This window comes from Lissotriton vulgaris, chromosome 5, assembly GCF_964263255.1.
Source record: "Lissotriton vulgaris chromosome 5, aLisVul1.2, whole genome shotgun sequence".
Taxonomy (NCBI): domain Eukaryota; kingdom Metazoa; phylum Chordata; class Amphibia; order Caudata; family Salamandridae; genus Lissotriton; species Lissotriton vulgaris.
In genome coordinates this window covers 681,505,528-681,527,147 of record NC_141693.1, presented here as the reverse complement: position 1 = coordinate 681,527,147, position 21,620 = coordinate 681,505,528, and the positions used below count along the sequence as shown (strand labels likewise).

The following is a 21,620-nucleotide window of genomic DNA, read 5'->3' as shown; positions in this document are numbered from 1 at the left end:
CAGTACGAAACGGATTAGTGTCAGGTTCAAAAAGTTGCGAATTACGGTCAGAGAGCCTGTTACGATCCTCCCTCTTTCGTACATCAGGGGAATAACTCCTTGCATCTCTACGTGTGCTAGAACCACGATCATCTCTTCCCCTCTCACGATCATCCTCTCTCCCCCTCCCATCATTACGACGGGGGGAACCACCGCGTTCATAGCGCCGATCATCACGGCGATCAGTATTCACACGTCGTCTCTCATCACCACTGTCATCCGAACCACGATCATACTCATTCTTTCGCACACGACGGGCACCTTCCTTTCGATCCAAACCACGCTTACGAAACATATCCGATAGGATATTATTAGGTTCACCATCAATCTCTTCCCTTTTGACACCATCAGCAATGAGAGCAAGAAACATGTCACGTCTAGAGAACTTATAGTCCCCACCAGTACGACCCTCAGGTCGGGATTGTCTTTCAGGTTTAAACCATTCACCCAGCTCACCAAGCTGACGAACAGACTCGAGCACAGCAGACAAAGGATTGCCAGTTTGGTTAATCAATAATGTCATCATGACCTGCTTGTAAGCAACAGGAGAAGTACGTATAATGCGGTTACGCACAGAAGATGTTAAAAGACCATCCAATAACCTGTCAGCAGTACTAAGGAAGATACACGTTTTCATGACTTCTTCCTTTAAACGTTGCGACGCATCGCGCAGAGTATACCACGGCTTTTCATCAGAGGGCCAATCAGACTCAGTTGGATATTTATGATTACAGCCATCAGACGCAAGCTGGAGCAAAGAAGTTTGGACATTACCATTATAATTCCGAAAATGGTCCTGAATAGTAGAATCAGAACTCAAAGAGCAAAATCGTAAGCAATCAACAGCATCGAGCATAATACCGGAAGCGCCAAGCTCATAAAGACGCACCATCCAGGTAAGCAAGGTCTCACCAGGCCGTTGTTTAAATCGTTGCAGGATGTCACTGATCTCCTGCTGAGTAAAATCTTCAATACAGTCAAGAGCGATACCACCCGGATTACCAGGGGCTTGTTGTAATTTCCGTCGAAAGATCGGGTGAGCAGAAACTGCGGGAAGAGCTTCCGAGGAAGCCCGCATCTTAGATTTAACAGAACAATCAGGGCAAGCTACGTCATCCGCACGGGAAGAACGAGCACGGTCACCATCGGTAGTCAAATCAATGCACGAAGCAGATTTACAATCACGTCCGGAGCGAGAAGACTCGCGCTTGTCACCCTCCTCTGCCGAGGAGTCAGAAGTATGAGAATCCCAGATATTACCGTCCCACTCATCGGGGTTCCAATCCATTCCAGCTTTTGCTACAACCATACGGACTTTGCGTGAAGACACACGTCCACGACGATGTTTATACTTATATCGTGCAATACGGACCGCAGCCCTTTCGGCAATGGTCTGATATGTTTCAAGTTTATCGGCAAGCAATTTATTTTGACAACGCAACAAAGTGTGCGCATTTTGCAACTCGACACACTGTCCTTCCGAATCTTTAAACTGTTTCTGTAGTTGCACAAACCTCTCATGCAATATTCTGTATGCATTAAGAATAATCCACCCTCTGCGTCCTAAAATAGGAAGCTCATCACCCTTCACTACTGGCGCTTTCTGTAGGCACGAAATCACATCAGCAGGCTCCGCCTGCTCCAAGAATGAAGACCAATTTTCACTCAAACCAGTAGAATCAGCCCACTCACGGGCCAAAGCCTCGTAAGGCGTAGACTCCCAGCCGGGAATCTGGATCGGTAATTTAAAAACCGACGGTGATTTTTTCGCAAACATAATGACACGCAAAAAATTATATACACAATTATAAACAACATTTTATACGTACAAGCCGAGCGCAAACCAACGAGATGAAAACAACACAATGCACACAGGCTTCGTAAACAGTTCGTGACGCCAGATGTAATGGCTGGATTTTCTGTTTAGATGGGATCAGCCCCCAGGGGCCCCTGTGACCCAGCCAAAACGTACTCACCTTCCCTTCTTAGATCGTATTCACAATGAGTAGATATACAGATAAATATACAGGTTGCACCTAAGAATGGGGAATGACAATATACATATACGGATTTTCTACAATATCTTATTCACATCAGTTGGCCTCGCGGTCACCCCGACCCAGACCGTTCTACCCTAGGGCAGATCTGACACACAATCCGGTGTGTCTACACACGGGCCTGCAGAACCCAATGCTCCCTTTTCCAAATTGTTCGCGATCCTGCGAAACTACGCGTCAGTATCCCTCCTGACGTTCTCACTTATTTAAGCCACAATCTGGTGGATTTACACGTCGGTATCCTCCCCGACGCTCTCATTAACGCCGCATATCAACGACGACCACATTCCTATGAACCATTATTGGGATGATATTTCGGCAATCTACTTGGGACAAAACTAAAATAATAACTTTGAATATGGGTCCAGATTATACAGTGTACTTCTTGCTTTTGGCATCAAAGGTCCACTCACTCCCTCTTTATTCGATTACCATCTACCTGATCGGGATTTCTCATCCGTTCACCTAAATAGCGCTCGACTAGGAATGCCGTTTACCAATATTGAACATAAGCACCAGGTACACAATAATTCTATATGAATTAGGATATTTATTAACAATAGGCATAAATCACATTACTATGCAGCATTACATTTGCAAAGGGAATAAAAGAGAAAGGTTAAAGTGCGCATACTACAGGAATTGGTCGGACATCACCTGGTTAATGGGAAGTTTGGACTCGGCAGTCATCTAGGCTCCTGTCTCGTCTCTGGGTCCTGGCTCGCCTTGCAGTCACCCTCAGCCGTCACAAGTACACGTCTGCACCGCTAGGCTCAACCTCGTCTGCTCTCCCTCAGGACCTCGGAACCTTGCTGTTTATTAACTACCGTCTCTCTCTCTCTCTGTATTAGTGCGCTCCGCGCTACTTCTCGTTCAGTCTATCTCAGAGAGTTTCGGACTTAAATCTTTCTCCAACTTCAAAGATGGCGACTTGTCCACCATGAAAATGAATAATGGCAGAGATGCTAACGGCTAGATGCCGCCTACGGTCTAACTGACAAAAAGACTAACACCTTCGCTAATATCAAAGCCCGTTCCTTCATGGAAATTCACGGCCAGTAACCTGCCGCCCACCAAATTCTTGTACCTCCCCGTACCAAGGACACTTTCCCAGCCGGCCGGCCTGAAGTTGTGTCTTCGGAGTGGAGAAAAATACATTCCTTCGATAAGGGTCAGCCTGAACCGGTTCTCTCCAAGCGAACAACAGCTTGAAACTAAAACATTACACTTAACCTAGAAAGCCTTCTCGAGCTACCGGGCAGAAAGCAAAATGGAGTCTGTCTCGTTTAAGGCCTACGGAGCCCATAATATGCATAGCTCCATGAAAAACAGATCGGCATGTTAGCAAATGAGTGAATCATGACTAATACTTATATATCTAACCCCTCACTTAAATTCATAAGCCTTACTCTAAGGAAAATAACACGCAAATGCCTTTATGTATATAAGACAGGGTCCCTGTCTATCGGCCTAATCCCTATGCTATGGGGGTGATAGGCTGGAGTCACTCTCCATCATTCTCCTTCTCCAAAGAGCTAGCAAAAAGACAGCCATAACAGAGCGTCACTGCATTTCAACCGTCTGGGCACTCTAGACTTCCCTAGATTTCGTTTGGGCCTGACTTCATCTCCCTCTCAGTCTGCTGCATCGTCTGTGCCTGTGCACCATACAGGATCTGTGCAGGACCTGTGGAACATCCAAGAAACCTGAAGATAATCTCCCTTGAAGTGAAGGAGTCACTCCCCTGTGTTTGTAGGCACTGCAACACTGCTGACCGTTCTGCTGTTCCCAAGCTCCTACGGACTCCAAAGGTCCCAGCAACACAGGAGGTGGGTTCCTATGTCCCTCGAGGCCCGAGCTGCTCTCACCAAGTTTGAGGTCAGAATACCTCCTGGGGGCTGCAATACCCAAACCCCTGTGCACTGCATACTTTTGCAAGTGCAATGCGTGTTGGTAATTCTGCAACAAATGCATTGGGCTCCGTGTAGCTCCAACCTCTGGCAACTTCTCCTACCAAGATCTTCGACCACCTCGCACCAAGTGCTCCATGGCCTGCTGTTTTGTAAAGCTGCTCGAGGTCCTCTCGCGACTCTTGTGCCTCAGGCCTGTTGATCCAATTGAGGGTCATCTTTGTTTTCCTTGGGCTCCCCTTATTGCTCGGGCCTGCCCTGACTATGTGGTGAGTCTCCTGGGCCCTGCTGGTCCGAACCGTACACTTCTTTGACCTTCTGCGTGGGTTGCAGTTGCCAAGGCTTCTTGGTGCTCCGGCCTGACACCGACCCCTCAGTAATCAACATCCTTCTTGGGACAGCTCATATCCGGCTCCTGGTCGTCCTCGACGTTGCCTGGTCACTGCAGCTGCAGAGTTACGGCCCCCGTCAACTATCCTGAAGCACCCGACATAGGTGGGCATTCGTCTACCGAGCCCCTGGTCACACCCAAGGGACCCAGACTCCGTCCCCTCTGCTTTCAGGTACTCCTCGACAAGAATTTACGTTTGGATTCCAATGGACACTTTCTACCCTTCCAGCAGTGGCTCTTCTTCGAAGTCCTCAATTGGGTTCGACTGCGGTTTCCGACACCACTTCGGACCTTTGAACCCGGCTTCCCTGGATATGTAACTTGGGTACCTCGGTATCCATGGGTGGGGTGCTTCTTCAACCTTCTAGCTTCCACAGGGTTTCTTCAAAGTCCACTATAAAGGGTCCTTAAAATCTAAAATTCCTAAGGCGCCTTCCACATCAATCAATCAATCAATGGGGGGTTTTAAAGTGCGCTACTCACCCGTGAGGGTCTCAAGGCGCTGGGGGGGGGGGGAGGGGGGGACGTTTGGGATGCAGCTTTGATTCAGCAAAAAAGACAGGTCTTTAGGCTCTTCCTGAAGGTGTGCCGAGTAGGGGAGCGCCTGATATTGACTGGGAGCTCATTCCTGGCTTAGGCTGTGATGTAGGAGTAGGCTCCACCACCCGCTCTGGTTCTGCGAATGCGCGGGGTTTCTGCTAGGGCGAGGTCGCCGGAGCGAGGTTCCTTTTGGGTATGTGGAAGGAGACTCTTTCATGGAGGTATTTGGGTCCGGTGTTGTGGAGGGATATGTAGGTGTGGGTTCTGAGAAAGAGCCCTCTTTCTGCATGGTTGCCTCCACTTTTACCGAACTGCTGATGTGCTTTAACGAGTGTGCCCTGGCCTCCTGCTAATCAGGTACCCAGGGCCTATGTTATTTCCCTAAAACGGCATTGAAACCCAAACCCAATTAGCATCTCTGGCCACAGGTCAGCCCCTGGTAAATGGTACCACAGGTACCCAGGGCACTATGACCAGGGAAGGCCTCAGAGGGCTGAAGCATTTATTGAGCACCCATAGAGGTACTGTACCTTTACACTCACACACTGCCTTTGCAGGCTGCATGTCTTGGTGCAGAACAAAGTGAAGAGTCGATATGGCAGTGTGCCATGCCTACAACCCACTGCCCTGGCATAGATCAGTCACACCTCTAGCTGAGTGCCCTATACCAGTGGGGAGGCTACAGGTGCATGAGCTCTGTATCCCTACCGTGTCTACGTCCATTCTTAGACATTGTAAGTGCCTGCTGCCATAAAGAGTATATGGTGCTGTGAGTTTGTCATTACAAACTCCACAGCACCATCATGGCTACACTGAAAACTGAGAAGTTTGGTATCAAACTTCTCAGTATATTAAACCCACACTGATGCCAGTGTGGGATTTAATGAAAAATGCACACAGTGTCCAGGCTGAGCGGCTGCTTTCAGTTGCCACCACCAGACATGTTTCTGGACCCCTGGGTTGAGAGCCTGCTGCTCTCGGGACCCTGAAACAATGCACATCCTGAGACGAGGTGCCAAGCCTCCTCCCCCAGGATGGGCAGGGTCCACGAAGGGGAAGCTTCAAAGACTTGCCACCTTTGTGTGCTTCCCTAGGCCACTTGTTGCTTACAGCAACTTGTCCCCACTGCTTTTAATCTCCACAATTTGGGCAGGTGAAACGGCGGGAAAAACAAGTGAGGAAGAGAGGTGTGCCTTCATCGTTAGAAATTAGAATGCTGGGATAATTGTTGTATATCACCTGTTTGGCTGCTGAAGGACTCTGCATTGGTCCTACCCAAGGCACAAGTCTAGGGAGCATGCGGGTAGACGGTGTCTACCCACTCTTTTCAAAGGGTAACGCCATACACCCTGCCCAGAGGTTGGGCTCCACAAAAATATACTAAGCTTGTCCCGATGTAATTTTCAACCACCGTTACACATTTTGACGCCACCTGCATTTTGTTTCGAGCAGCAACTTGTATGCGGGGAGGGGGCTTATCAGATTCCAGGTGAGCCCATAACAAAGGCTGAAGTTAAGCAAGCATAAGGCCTCCTTTTGTTTGATTATCCTGGCTAGGAGCTATCTGGAGCCTTACACCTAAATAAAATAGAAGGAAACAAAGTCACTCAGCTTGTTATCACTTAATAGGTACTTAAGAGAGTTAGATGTGTAAGAACACTACCATTACTATAGTACACTCTCCACCAATACCCACAGCTCTTAGAGCCCACATTTAGTGTAGTCCCTGACATGTTGCACATTGGGCTGTTTGCAGTAAAGCATAGAGAAACGTCTGCAAAAGTAGGTAGTCAGGGCATTAAAACCCTTACTCAATTGATCAAGACAAGGACTGTCTTATGGTATGCCTCGCCCACAGGCTTGTGAACCCTACAAAACTGGACCCTCACCCACCCTTTCACAGAACACTGCTGGACTTCTAAAAGGATACCCAATGGAGTACACTTGCATATGTGGCCTGTGAGAAAAACCTGAGGAGGTTGGACCTCTTTCCACTTAAAATCCAGACACGGAAAGATCTCCAAGGATTATAAGGTTAATCCCGAGTGGCTTCACAAATATAAAAAAGCTGAAGAGGACATTTTTGGGAGGAATTCCATCTTAACAGTAGCAACTGGACCTGGACTGGAATTTACTGTTGCACTCTACCAAATACACTGAGAGTCTCCAACTGCTCTTCCTGAGATCATGGACGTCTTAGAAGTGTACTTCTTTGGTTGTTTGGACACCAAAGGATGTTTGTGAACTTTTTCAAAACTTTTGCTTGACAGCTTTAAGGGGAGTGACAGCAAACAGTATCCGACCAGCAGTTTCATGATGTCGACTGAATTTCAGGTTTACCTCACAAGAGAAGAGTTTTACCTCAGAACAATGACATAGTCCCTTTTCAGATTGGGACTTAGCAACTTTTCAAACTTCCATACTTTTAGGCCCTAATGGGGAAATTCTACTTGATGTACTGAGCAGTGCTTTTTCGCGGTCGGCCTCATATCTCGCCTGATCTACTGTGACATTTGACTACCATTGGCACTTTGCTTTGGTGCTATTTTGAGTCAAATTCCAAACAATTTCAATTTTTCAGTTCTTATTGAATGTTTGTCATTTAGGTTCCATTTTGTTTTTTAAAATACACTTTCTTATAATACCTATTTTCCTTCATTAAAATGTACCATAAAAATTGATGCATGGTAAGTGACAATGAAAAATAAAAAGCGAGTTACTTACCTGTACATTGTGATTCTACAGTATTTAGATCTTTCATACATTCACATGCTTGAATCTTTCCTGTCGTCATGCTGGGAGTCCCACTGTACTTTATTAAACAGTACAAAAAGGAGTACATTAAAAACCATTGCAAAAGCAACTGAATTTTGCTAAACCATTTTTATCCTTATAAATGACCAAAATTCAGCCAATGAAGTTCTATTCCTGAGACCACAAGCCCCTGCGGTGCCACCAGACCTCAGATTTCGAGCAAAAGTGTGAACAACCACATAAGCATCATGAGGAATAAGTGGCCAGCCTAAAACAGGGAGGTGGGAGGGCCGCCTGTGAATCTATGAAAGATCTCAATACTGGAGAACCACAGTGTACAGGTAAGTAATTTGTTTTTCACCAGTATTGAATCTTTCATAGATTCACACGCTTGAATCAGAATACTAAGCAGTACAACATTGTAAAATTAAATTTTTTAAAGCATGGACACCTTCTCTGCTAGGACAGGAAGTTCTATAAACAATTTATAGAGAAAGAAAATGCATGTAAATCGTTAAGAGAGAACAATATATTCCTAATATCCTTACCATATATGTAACTTTATAAACCCCAGTTCGAAAATATAGCCATATAATCATCTAAATAAAGAATAAACATATGTAAGTTTAGGAAATGACGTGTACTTTAATGAAACAGTCAACGTAACACTGCTTGCCCAACTGCCAAATCTCCTTTCCATGTGTGTCCAAACAGTAGTGTTTGGTAAAATTATGGGCATTTGACCATGTCACTGCTCTACAGATGTCTGGGAGTAAAACTCTTGTGAATAAAGCTGTGGATGTAACCATCTTTCATGCTGAGTGGGCAGTCACCTTTGACAACAGCGTTTTTAATGCCTTGTCATGGCAAAAAGAAATAGCCGTTGATATCCAATGGGATATTATGTTCTTGTTAGAGCGCACCCCTTTCTGGGTGGTGTGAAGGATATGAGCAATTGATCCGATTTCCAAAAAGTTTTCGTTGTATCAATAAAGAATCTCAAACAGAGCCTGGCATCCAGCGTGTGGAGAGGCTTCTCAGCCGGACATGATGGATCCCGGAAGTACGTTGGTAATATAATGGGCTCATTCAGATTGAATGATCTTGAAACTTTAGGTATGAATTTTGGATTTGTTCTCAGTAGCAGCTTTTTCTGTTTGAACTGAACAAAGGGTTTTGAGACTGAGAATGCATGAATCTCGCTTACTCTCCTGGCTGATGCCAGAGCATCTCAAGAGCACTGTCTTCCAGGAGACACATTTGATGTCTGCCTTATGCATAGGCTCAAAAGGTGGCCTCATAAGTTGAGCAAGGACTGTATTTAACTGCTTAGGAACTGCTTGACGCTTTATCAGCAAAAACACCCTGAAGAATCCTTTCATTAATTCCTTTATCCCCTTGGAAGACCAATGTCATATATGTCCAGTCTTTCATCGCTATCTTGATTCCCGCCAAATGTACTTTTATAGAGGAATGTGCAAATCGTGATCTTGCCAACTGGAGCAATTATGATAATAGCTGATCCAGTGTACATTGTAAAGGGTGTAGATTGTTGTCTATGCATAAGTGACTGAATCTCTTCCATTTTGCGACATACGTTTTATCAGTGGTGAAAGCTCTTGCGTGATCGAGAATGTCTAGAACAGTCTTGAGGAATATCTAGGGATTCAAATTACTGGTCATGAGGAGACAATCAGATAAATTCTGAGACTCTATCTGAGGGCGTCCAACCTGACCCTTGATCATGAAAATCAGAGTGTGGATAGGTGGGAAGCAGACGTGAGGGGCACTGACATCTTTAGCAGCTCTGAAAATAAAAATGTTTTGCCCATGCCGGGGCTACTAGAATCAGATGACAAGGCTCTGACTTCACCAAGCGAAGTACTCTTGTTATGAGAGCGAATGGTGGAAATTCAAAAGCAAACGTTCCTGTCCTACGAAGATGAAGAGCATTCCTCCACGATCCCTTCTGAGGGAATCTGCTGGCAAACTTTTCACATTTTTTGTTGTTCAGAACTGAAAACAGATGCAACTATGGTGTACCTCATCTTCTAAAGATCCGGGCGAGCTGGACTTCATTTAATTCCCATTTGTGGCATTGACTCGTGGACCTGCTCAGAGTCTTCCCAAGTGGTGCGTACACTGGGGACATGTTCCACCTGAAGTGCGATGTTGTGCTTCAGAAGACACTGTCATATCTTCTGAGCTTGTGATGATAGAATCTGTGATCTTGTTTTTCCCTGTTTAAGCAGATAAAACATTGTGGTGGTGGTGTCCGTTCTCACTAGAATAGAAAAATCACAGATTCTGGGGAGGAAAGCCTTTAATCCTAGAAACTCTGTATTCAGCCCCAGAAGACTGATGGGCATCTGTGCTTCTTGGTCATTCCATTTTCCCTGAATCTCCAGTTCTTGAAGATGTGCCCCCCCCCCCCCCCCCCCAATTCCGTGAAGGGACGCATTTGTAATCATTAAGTAACTGGGACTTTGCGGCTCGAAGGGGAGTCTGTGAGATATATTTTTCCATATCATCCCGCATTGACAGGGCTTCTTGTATTTCATGGGTGATGATGATGAGATTGCCGAATGAGCCAGAAGCCTGGATCGACTGGATATCCTGTTTTTCCTCTTCTCACACCTTACTATCTAATGAAACAAAACCCTTCTATGCTAACTAATGAGGCTATGTCCACACCTGCAGTGGAAACAAAATTCAACCAAATACATTCTACATTGAAGGTTAATTACGAATTACATGTTAGACTTTAAACATGAGCTTGAACTGAACGGTTTCTCAAGGCACACTCTTATGTCAGCTTAGCAGTGTACAAGGTTACAGAATGCGTGCACATTTCTACACATATAATAAATGCAGCTTCTTAATACAAGAATGCATTGTAAAGAATAACGAAGATGTCATTCCAAATGCACCTGCATGAAATTAGTTCTTGTTACACGTTTAAATGTTTAAACAGAAGTCTAAGCATACACATTCTATTTTATCAACCTCACAATGAGACATTGTAGACGTTAACTCCTCCTGTCATATTAATATGTAAATGTTACATAGACCTTTATTAGTCAGGTTCTATGCACACAATGATAGTGTCTCATTAATCTTCCAGTGGAGTACTTTAAGTATGTAATATTCCATTTTCTTTACTAACATTAATCACACAGATTATATTCGAATGCTAACTATGCATGATTATGAAGCACTCCTACGGTATAGCAGAATGAGATCAAAATTACGCCGCTCCACTCCCACTACAAATCACTGGCAGGACGCAGAGTTACGTAATCTCCGACAAAAGATAGCGAAAGACAGTTCAACATACCTTCATTCAGGGCCAGACAAACTGTGCCCTGTTGGTCACCAACGCTTGCAAATGCATGACTCTTTATGTGGTTAATTTACCCAAGTCAGCTTAAGGTCTCCAAGTATGCAGGTTGCATGCCTCTTTCCACCCACCAATAATCATCTGGTCGGCAGAAAATATTTGTTTGCACCATTAAATGGTTACTGGAGAGTTAATTACTCAACGTGTTAACACAAAGTAAGATGTTTAAAGGTAGGATCCGTGTCTGTGTGACCGCATAGTCGAGTGGTGCTTGAATAAACTGCTATTAGGTTTAGATATAACTTAATTAACATGTGAGTGGCACAGTCGAAGAGTTTTTCTCCAAGGAATCTGGGCGAGAGGGGGGAACTTGATGGCTGCCCCTTGACTCTTCCACATCCACCTTTGGGATTTGTTATAAAATGGACGTCATATGTTCATTTATGTTACACACACTGCACAACAATCTTTATGAAAGTATGGTTATGGATTCGTTCACTATATATTTTTATGGTAGAAGATTAGTGAGCACAATATAACAATTCTATATTTTAATGGTAAATTGGTTTCTTTGTATCCTTGTCCTTAAACAGACTTGTCATAAAACTCAAGAACTGTACATTCGAACAGTTTGAGTCTGTTAATTTTAAGCACAAGTAGCTTTTCCTGGATATATTTTGATGGAACCTTAAAAACTTAAACACACATTATTCCCTTCTTCATGCACCTTATCCCCTTCTTCATGCACCTTATCACTTTTGTTGTATCAAGAACTCATGTATGCATTTATAAATTAAGCAGGCATCTGCTTTGATTTGTTTTCAATTACGTTTCTGCATCATGCACTTAATTTCCAGCAGTTGGTGTCTTTTTCCATACAAAGTTCTTTTTATTTAGTATCCAATTCTATAACACTTAAAACAGAATCAGCCAACGCCTTTCATCCCTTATAGGGACTTCATCAGGGCAATTAGCTTAGATCGGACTCTGTTACACACGCCGAAAGGCTGCTCAAACAGAGACCAGTCTCTAAACTGAGAATAATTGAAAGGAAAAATCTGATTGCCCTGATGAAGTCCGTTTAAGGGATGAAAAGCTGGCTGGGTCTGTTTCAAGTGTTATGTACTGGATACTAAATAAAAAGAACTTTGCATGGAAAAAGACACCAACGCATGGAAATTAACAGTGTGATAGGGAAAAGTAATTGAAAACAAAATAGTGATTACAGATATTCGAATTGGAGAGTTCTATGTTAACAAGTAAAGTAGGTTTCCCTCCTACCAATGAGAAAACATTTACCAATGATTGAGTTTTGAGGGCAGTCAGAACTTCAGCAGTGGGCATAGGAGAACTATAAGATTTGGATTATTGACCAGTGCCATCCCGAAACACCACTACTATCTTGCTGTTTGGAAATCAGTTTTGATTTGCTTTGCAACTGGTGCCGGGTCGGGCACATGAGGGGATCTGCCAAGGGCCACATAAAGCACTGTCGCTTGGGATAATTTAAAATGTGTTTTTTCACTCTCAGAAAAAGTTGTCCAAAACCCTCCAGAGATTACTCAAAGTATATAGCCCCTAATTGGCAAATCCTCTTAAAACGCAGTTGAGGATAGAAGTCGCTTTGGGATGTAAAATAAAGTCTGGGGAGATACAATTGGCCGCGTATAGGAAGTTTGCACTTTATGTGATATACCACTAGGTGGTTTTATCATGCAAAGAGTACAGAGATTCTCCAGAAGTGTACAGGATTCAATGTAAACCCAAAGTGCTCTATTTGTGGTAGTGTGGTCAAGCAGCCTTGGGCCTAACACAGAGGAGTGCAAGACATTTGTTATGCACACAGTGATTAATAAATCCCACATGACTCAAAAAGGAGATCCACACCAATTTTACAAAAATAAGCTTCTTTCAAGATTTATTTTAAGACCAAGAAATACATAAAAAGGTAAGTACGTTTTTCATGAGAAATACTGTGCACTTTAAAAAGTGGACACAGAGTGATTTTCTGTTCATCAATGTTAACATATGGGAGGAAAACAAGAAGGAGGTTTTGCAGGTAAGAATATAACTTACAGTCTTAGGGTTCAGGATGAAGAATCAGCACTAGGCAAGGTTCAGTTAAGTAGCAAAGAAAAAGAAGGGAGAGGGGCATAAGGACATTCATAGTGATGAAGGTGACAGCCTTTTGGATGATTTGTTTTTTCTCTGCACCAAGGCATGCAGGTTGCAGTAGTAGTTTGATTGCCTTGGTGAGGGGTCTCTTGGGGGGCCATCTTCAGTCCCAATGCCCTAGGTACCATGATACTATTAGCAAGGGACTTACAGGGGGTCTAAAGTTGCCAATCATGGTATACTTTTTAGGGAAGGCACATTGGCACAGGGGACCTGGTTGGCAGGGACACAGGACCCTGTGGACTTTCGATCAAAACTGTATAATTTTCCAGGCAAAAAGTGTGGAGGGGCTAACCATATCAAAAGAGGTACTTATTCACACAGAGCAATGAAACCTCGCAGAAGTCCACGAACAGGACAATAAATACAAGCGCTATTTGCACGCATTTGGGTGGCAGTTCGAGGGTCATGTGACGCCACTGCATAGCCATGGATCTAAACCCCTGGTCGACTCTCTGCAGTGTTGTTGCAGCAGACAAATACCCCAATTCAACCAAACTTTCTTAGAACTGCTGAAAAGGGGCAGTTTAATTGCATGCTTTATCTCTAGCATGGCAAAAACTCTTGTTCTCTCGATCCCCCCTTCTCCGCCTTTGGTTATCCCTCTCTTTACTTTAAAGGGGAAAAACACCACAGAGGCAGGGGTGGCTCCTCCATTGAAGCGGCGAAGCGTTGCTTCACTTAAAATCCTCCCAGAACCCAAGAGATGAAAAATAAAATGATAATTTGCTACCATTTGATTTTTCATTGCCCGTCTAGAACAGAGTGTCAGGCGGGAGCGTGCCGCTGCTGAATGACAGCAGCAGGGAGGAGGGTGGGCTGTCTATGCACTGTTTAAAGAGCAGATGTCTTTTTGGCCAGCAGTCTTGCGATGGCCAGCCACACATGCGCACTTTAAATATTTCCAACCCAGCTGTTTTAAAAAAGCTGGGTCAGAGCAAGTGCAGACCTCCAGAGATCTATGGAGCGCTGACTGAGGCTGCTCTCATGCAGCATGAAAGCAGTGCCATAATTGGTCAAAGGTAGTTGCTGCATCCATTTCCCGTGGAAAGTAAAGGACCAGAGTGGGGGACGTCGCCTTTGATAAGTTTTTATTTTATTTTGCACGCACGTGCTAATGCCCATCCCCCTCCTCCCCATAGATGATAGCCGTCACTGCAGAGAAAGTTCCACGCAGCACTTTAGTGCCTGGGAATGAAAGAGCCATCTTTAGCAGAATGGGGTTGCCCAAATCCCCCCTCGAAAAATTGGTTCTTCTGAATGGAGTTAGCAGGAAAACGTTTAATTGCATCCAGGGGAGGTGCTGGTAGTTCAATCAGCTGCTCAAACAAGTGGAAATTGGACTTTCTCAATTTTGCCAATGGTACGTAGAATTGAGAGAGGCAGGCTCTGGCAGCACAGCCTCCATGGTATGTCCCCTCGCTAGTACTGAGGGGCCACTGGTTCCCATGAACGAGAGCTTTTGTTTGGGACTCAGCTGAGTAGGAGCATCAAGACGGATGCCAACTCTTCCTGGTTGAAGTGTTGACAGCAAATCAGATCTCACCATGAGATCTGTGCTTAGGCTCTGCTCAAATATCTATATTTCATTAATAACTCCAAAACTACTGAATACATTTACACCATATTACAAAAAATCGCTCTTTCTGGATCAGGATCTACCTTTCTGCAAACTGTGGTGTAATTCCATTCGGCAGTTTGGGCTGTAGTTGTGTCTAAAAACTGCAATATACCCATAGACACTGCATGGGGAAATTGTGTTTTGGGACCCCCCACCTTTTTCTAGTCTCCCCTCTTGATGAATCACACCAAAACTTTTCAAACTGCGGTTGAAGTGAGTGCTAAACTGGCTTGACATTTTTGAGAAGTTTCATCAAATGGGCCCAAGTTATTAGGAAAGCAAAAAAAAAGATTAATTGTTGGGTAAAGGTAGTTATATATATTCAACACCAAGATGGGATGGGGGCATGTAATACTTTTTGAAGTCTCGCTCCTTATGTCTTCTAGAACATTCCTACAGATACAGGGAACGGCAATGGGGACATCATTTGCCCCGACTTATGCGAACCTTATGACGGGAAGCTGAAGTTGCATGGAACGGACAAAAGTCATCATGCAAGGAAAAGAAAAAAATAATACTATTGGTCCGTTTCATTGAATACCGGTTTATTATCTGGGATAGAGAGAGAAAAGTACTGGAGAGCTTCCTAAAATTCCTAGAGGATAACACACAAGGTCTAAGTTACATAAGAAATAAGTCACAAGGAGATAAGTTATCTTGATATTGGAATATAGACCAGAAAAGACAAAATTTGTACCAAGATGCACTGAAAGGTGAAGAGTACTAATAGCATTTTACATGCAAATAGTGGTCACCCCTAAGGGTTTAAAATGGAGTGTATCGTATGGGGAATTTCTCAGGGCTCGGAGAACCTGCTCGGAGGGTGAACAATTTCAAAAAGAGCCCATGGAAATGTATGATTACTTCAAACATAGAAGATACCCTAATCAGATGTTTAATGATTTACTTCACAGAGCAAGAAAGCAAGCAGAAAAGAGAAAATGTCTTGGCTATAAAAACAAAATTTGAAAAAGAAAATAATGAAGTGACTATGCATATTATGGATTATGGCACTTCCAATGTTGAGATCAAAAAGCTACCAAAAGACAACTGGAAAGGTATACACATGGATGATGATTTGAAGGGTTTATTGCCAGAAGTCCCTAACATCACCTGCAGGAAAACGGCATCACTAGGAGTTCTTTTAATGAGAAGCTTCTATGATCCTGAGAAATCAACAAAGAAGACTGAAATAGGAAACTGGCTATCCAATAGTAAACGAGGTTTCTGGAAATGTCAAATATGAAACATATCAAAAATGGAAAGCATGTGCTTATGGTCTTAATGTAACCGAATTTGAAATAATTCAATGATGCCATAAAAAAATAGCTGAGTGGATTACGTGTGAAAGAGTTTTGTGTTTTATGTTTTATAATGCTCATGAAGGCAGAAATACATTGGAAGTATTGTGAATAAAGTAAAACTATGTTTTCTGCAACATTTATGGGCAATGCGGAACAAAGATCTCTTGTACAATATGGCAAAGCACATCCGGGATGTACATAACGGGGAAATAAACAACATGAGGTTTTATGGACTACATCACATGCCCAAAAAGATAAGAGGCGGGAAAAGAGAATTGGAATTACGAAGAGCAGAATCGAGGTGGATAATATTAATTGAACGTACTGGAGGATTAAATGCAGATGCAGAGCTCCATGTACACGTGACCACCGTTTTGATCCTCTATGACCATTGACAATGGTGCTCTATCTGAAACTTGTTCAAAAGAATATCTGTTTATAAGAACTTTTTATTATCGAACTTAAATAATTATTTGAGTCTGAATATTGAAATATATTTGAGATACAGGCTTTAATTCTTACAAAATATTGCAAATAATATCAAATGGGTATTGGACAGGATTAGCAGAAAGAAGCACTTTATAGATGTGAGATGCTCTGTAATGTACTTGCACTTTGAGGATCAAATTGAGGTGTTGTACTTTATTTAAAGACCCTTTTCATTTTATATTTGAAAGATCAAAGATAAGAAAGTGTACTGTAATGCATTTGCACCTTAAAGACTTCATTGAGATTTCCACATTACTTAAAGGAACAATTTCTTTTATATTTAAAAGATGAAAGACACAGTGTACTGTAATGCATTTGCACTTTAAGGATTTCATTGAGATTTTGTACTTTATTTAAAGAGGTATGTCATTAAGATGCTTCCTTATACTAATATGACTAGTCAGACAACATCATCCTTAGATCAGTATGCAAAATAAATATACCAGGGATCAGTCACTAACACTTTTATAAATGAGACTTTTCAATTTCCTTGCCCTACTTCCATAGTTCCACACAGCACTTTAGTGCCTGGGAATGAAAGTGAAAGTGCCATCTTTGGCAGAACGGGGTTGCCCAAATCCCCCCTCGAAAAATTGGTTCTTCTGAATGGAGTTAGCAGGAAAACGTTTATTTGCATCCAGGGGAGGTGCTGGTAGTTCAATCAACTGCTCAAACAGGTGGAAATTGGATGTTCTCAATTTTGCCAATAGTACGTATAATTGAGAGAGGCAGACTCTGGCAGCACATTCTCCATGGTATGTCCCCTCAATAGTACTGAGGGGCCACTGGTTCCCACGGTTTGAAGCTTTTGTTTGGGACTCAGCTGAGTAGGAGCCCCAAGACCGCTGCCAACTCTTCCTGGTTGAAGTGTCGACAGCCACTCAGATCTCACCATGCGCTCTCCTGTTGATTCCCCTTTTCACCTCCTTCCTCTCTAATTTCTCTCTTCTTTCTTCCCTTCTTCATCTTAGAGCACTTGTTTATTGCACCTGCAATATTCTGTGAGGAAAATAATTGCAGTTTATAGATTGTGCTTTTAGAGATGTTTTTTGATTAATGAGAATTGAAGTAGTAAGGTAACTGTGCTGCAAACGTTTTAAATATAAAACTATACTGTTATTCTGCATGAATTTGGATTTCTTGGTTGATTTGACTTATAAAGGCCGTCGCAGCCCTGCCCACCCTTCAGAACGCCCGCACTGCGGCGGAATTGCCACAGCAGTTAAGGTGTTAAGGTACTTTACTGACATTCAAGTAAATGGAAGAGAGAGAAACGGAAGGAAATTACAAATTATAAATTACATATCATAAATTGTAGCAAACAGTGTGGTGGATATAGATCTTGCAAATTAGATCCCTGAGATGTACCCTGTTGTTTGAAAAATACCTTTTCAACATAATCTTAAAAATGCTTCCTGAGAATATATTTTGCAGTAAAAGAATATATCTTGAAGAAACAACTTGTGCAGAAAAATGAATATCTCTTTTGAAGACCACAAAAAAAAATTGATGAATGATATTTGCAGATGTCCCAGTTAGTGTAGTATTTTTATTGGTGGTGGGGGGAGGTTTGCTCCTTTAAATCTGGCACTCTAAATTAAGAAACTCTATGACCCTGTGGAAGGCTCACGCAGAAACGAGTAGGTCTCTTGTTTGTTTGCACAGTATGGAAATAAAATAAAGGAAGCTTACTGAAACTAATGGCCCTGTGCCACCTTGCTTTTTTATTCCACTGAAGAAACGCTATTGTATGAACATTTGTGGGTGCATGAGGAGTTTTTATTTGTGACACACACACACACACATGCACACACCCACACACACACAGAGTTGTGTATTGCTGCAAACCCTACATCAATAGCTCACTGTACCCTGAAGATACAATGAAAGGTGTGGAGATATTTTCATCTTTTCAACCAATTTGTTCAATATTTTGTTGTATTTTTCACATGGGCAAATATAAATCCTGGAATGCTAATCAAGGGAATGTTACTTTGAATGTCAGGAATCCATCAATACTAAATACGCAGGGGTATTCCTCTGGAAAGTAGTCAGCATAATCAATTATGTATTATTCATGCAAGCCATAAAATCGTGGCAGAATCACTATTTGAAGTGCAATGTTCATTTTACGACAGATATAAAATTTAGGACGAAATGCAAAGTATAAAAATTATATATTTTCAACTTTTGTATGACAAAGGGAACCAGGCCAGGCTTCCATTGCCCAACTGGATGGCCAGTAGAACACTCAGAACAATATGCTTTTCACACTTTTAGTGTTGTTTTTTGCAAACATGGTCATTCCCTCAAGCCGTTAGTGCAAGAGTACATCCCATCCAAGACATTACCACCACTTCAGCAAAGACTAATACAGAGAATCTCTATCACCCATATTATCAGTGCCCTTCGCATATCTTCGCTGAGGCTCTCAAGAAAGGCCTCTGTTGGATCTCTGGAGCTTTGGGGTACCATGCATTTATGTCTTTTTCATGATTTCAAGTTTCCATAAACAATAAACTGGTTCTTAGTGTATTTTGGAAATTTGGCGAGCAAATGGAAGCAAAATGCCTATTTAGGGGACCTTTCTTTTTTTCCACGTTAACACCACTGGACAAAATTAAAACATACAATATATTTATAAAATCAACACATTGTAAGGATTTCTATTGCTGGGTGACAGATCATACTTACCCTGACTGACTGGGACTATGCACTGAACAAGATATTTGTCAGACTTTCAACATTTCTTCCATCAAAATATGGTAGTTTCCTCTGCTCTTACTCACACAGAACAAAGCTTAACCCAAACCTATGATTCCATAGGTCTTCTGAATGAGACGTGGGGTTTCTATGGGTTTAAGCAAAGACCGACATTTTAGACACCAGGTTATGTTTTTGATTGGGGCGATTGCATGGGGGACTGTCTGCATTATTTTGGTGAAGGATTGGCGGGCAGTCAGGGGAACTCACAAACTACCGACATTTTTAAAACTCTTTGTCACTAGGTAGAAATGAGAAAAGACGAAAGGAAAACATAAAAGGGAGGCAAGAAATAGCATCCATCCCAGGCCCATCCTTACTGTGCGTGTCACCACTGTTTTATATGCAAGTGTGTTATAGTGCCAGTCGCTGCCCAGTTGTCCAGTGCTTGCCTAAACCCAAGGAAGAATTTGAGTGCATTTAAGTCTGTTTTATTACTTTTAATGTTGTTGTAGAAATAACAGTGCATTTTGTAAATAGCACATATATATATCTTATGGGGAAGAGTGCCTTGTACTAGCATGTCCGTTCCTCAACCCCTTCTTACAAAGTCCCTTAACGCCCGCCATTCTCTAGTCATTCTCCATTTTCTTATAACTCTCACACATTTATTACTAAACCCTATACTTGAATGTCTAAGAGCTCAGCCACTGGGGTGGAAATCTCCTTAATGAAAATATAGGAGAGGCGGAGGTGTAAATCTCAAGGCATAAGTTTGTGAATTGTATTTTGTAGTAGATTAAATAGTACTAATAAAGTACTTCATTAGGTGCTCCAAAATGACTTTTGTTAATCAGGTCCAATGTTTATATTACAAAATTGTTGCGAAAATGTATGTACAAAAGTCATAACATGAATTAAGTATTATCAGAACAATTTTGTTTTGAAAGCCACCCCTCCATCCGTCTTGTAAATTTTACCTGAAATAACAGCTTGGCAGTACTTCATGGGAAAGCGGCCAGTGACACCAAAGATGCTGCTTGTGAATATGCTTGAGGCGCCAGTGATGATGACCACACATACCAGAGTCACAGTAGAGAACTCGTACATCCACAGTGATGTATTCACTTTCACCAACACTGTGGTGACCAGGAAAACAAGCAGCATGATGAACAAAGAAGACAGAATGCGCACATTAGCCGACACCCTGCACAAAAGGTAGAGACAAAACCATCACAAGAAGAATTAAAAGACATTCATCTTATTTGCACTTGCTCACATTTTGAGTTTCTTCTGAACAGTCTACCCAGTCCCACAACAATCCTCCTCAACTACTGTTCAAAATGAGTAGACTTTTGGGCAGTAAAGACAGGAATATTGCAATATTTCGTCTAACAGTGAGTTTCAGTAAGTGTGTCTACACACAGTCACTGTTCGGATGTACCTATTGCTGTTAAATATACAGAATGAATCAATCATTGAGATACTTTAGTAGACTGTAAAGCTATCTTTAACTGAATCCAAGAAGAAACTTTGCAAATACTGCCTAAGTCATGGAATGACACTGTACTTACTAATTGACATAAAATTATTCCAAGTAGGGGATTATGTTGCTGTGTGGTGAGGATGGCAGGCAAAACTGCGTATAATTTCCCTGTGAAAAAGGCCATACACTAGATGTCTAATGATTCTAACACAAGGGGAGAAGAAAGGAACTGAACAGTGTGGATGTTAAGTACTAACTTTGTCCCTTGTGGCCTAGTTTGAAGTGCAGCTTCCCATTACTTACACACTCCTTTCTATAGTGAATCTTTTCCTGGTCTCTTGCTGGATCTGTTGGGAAGTTTTTTTTTTTTTGGGGGGGGGGGGGGGGGGGTTCAGCGGGGTATGGTGGATTTTCTTCACAAATGAAGGGAAACCATTTATGTTCTGGTGGCCGCTGTGTGCATAGTTCCGCTTCACCAGAATGCCCCACCACCAAGGCTGGAGGGCATGTTGGTTTAGGATTACTTTGTTATTATGAATGTGAAGCATAACATTGAAACTGCATCACGGTTCACTGGGGTGAGTCAAAGGTAGAGAGTCCTGGAGAAGAGGTGTACTCGACTAAATAGTCAGGAATCTGGCAGGCAAGGCTGAGTACCATTTAGGCTGATTCCTGTGATATTTCCTGTTCATTTGTTTGAGTTATTATTCTGTCCAACAGTGGAAGGAAAACAAGCCAGTAAGATGATCTGAAGTACATCCTCTGCGTCTAGTTACACTTTCTCCACTTGTGGAACTGCTTCGTTGACTGA

The 21,620-nt window shown here is 42.5% G+C and overlaps 1 protein-coding gene across 1 annotated transcript in view; it reads right to left on the bottom strand.

Moving 5' to 3' along the window:
* The window catches only part of SLC29A3 (solute carrier family 29 member 3), a 304,230-nt gene that overhangs the window by 68,512 nt on the left and 214,098 nt on the right, over positions 1-21,620 (bottom strand). Inside the window, exon 4 of the mRNA XM_086922116.1 lies at positions 20,304-20,530. Within this exon, the coding sequence (XP_086778242.1) occupies positions 20,304-20,530 (227 nt within the window). The remainder of the gene's footprint in view (positions 1-20,303; positions 20,531-21,620) is intronic.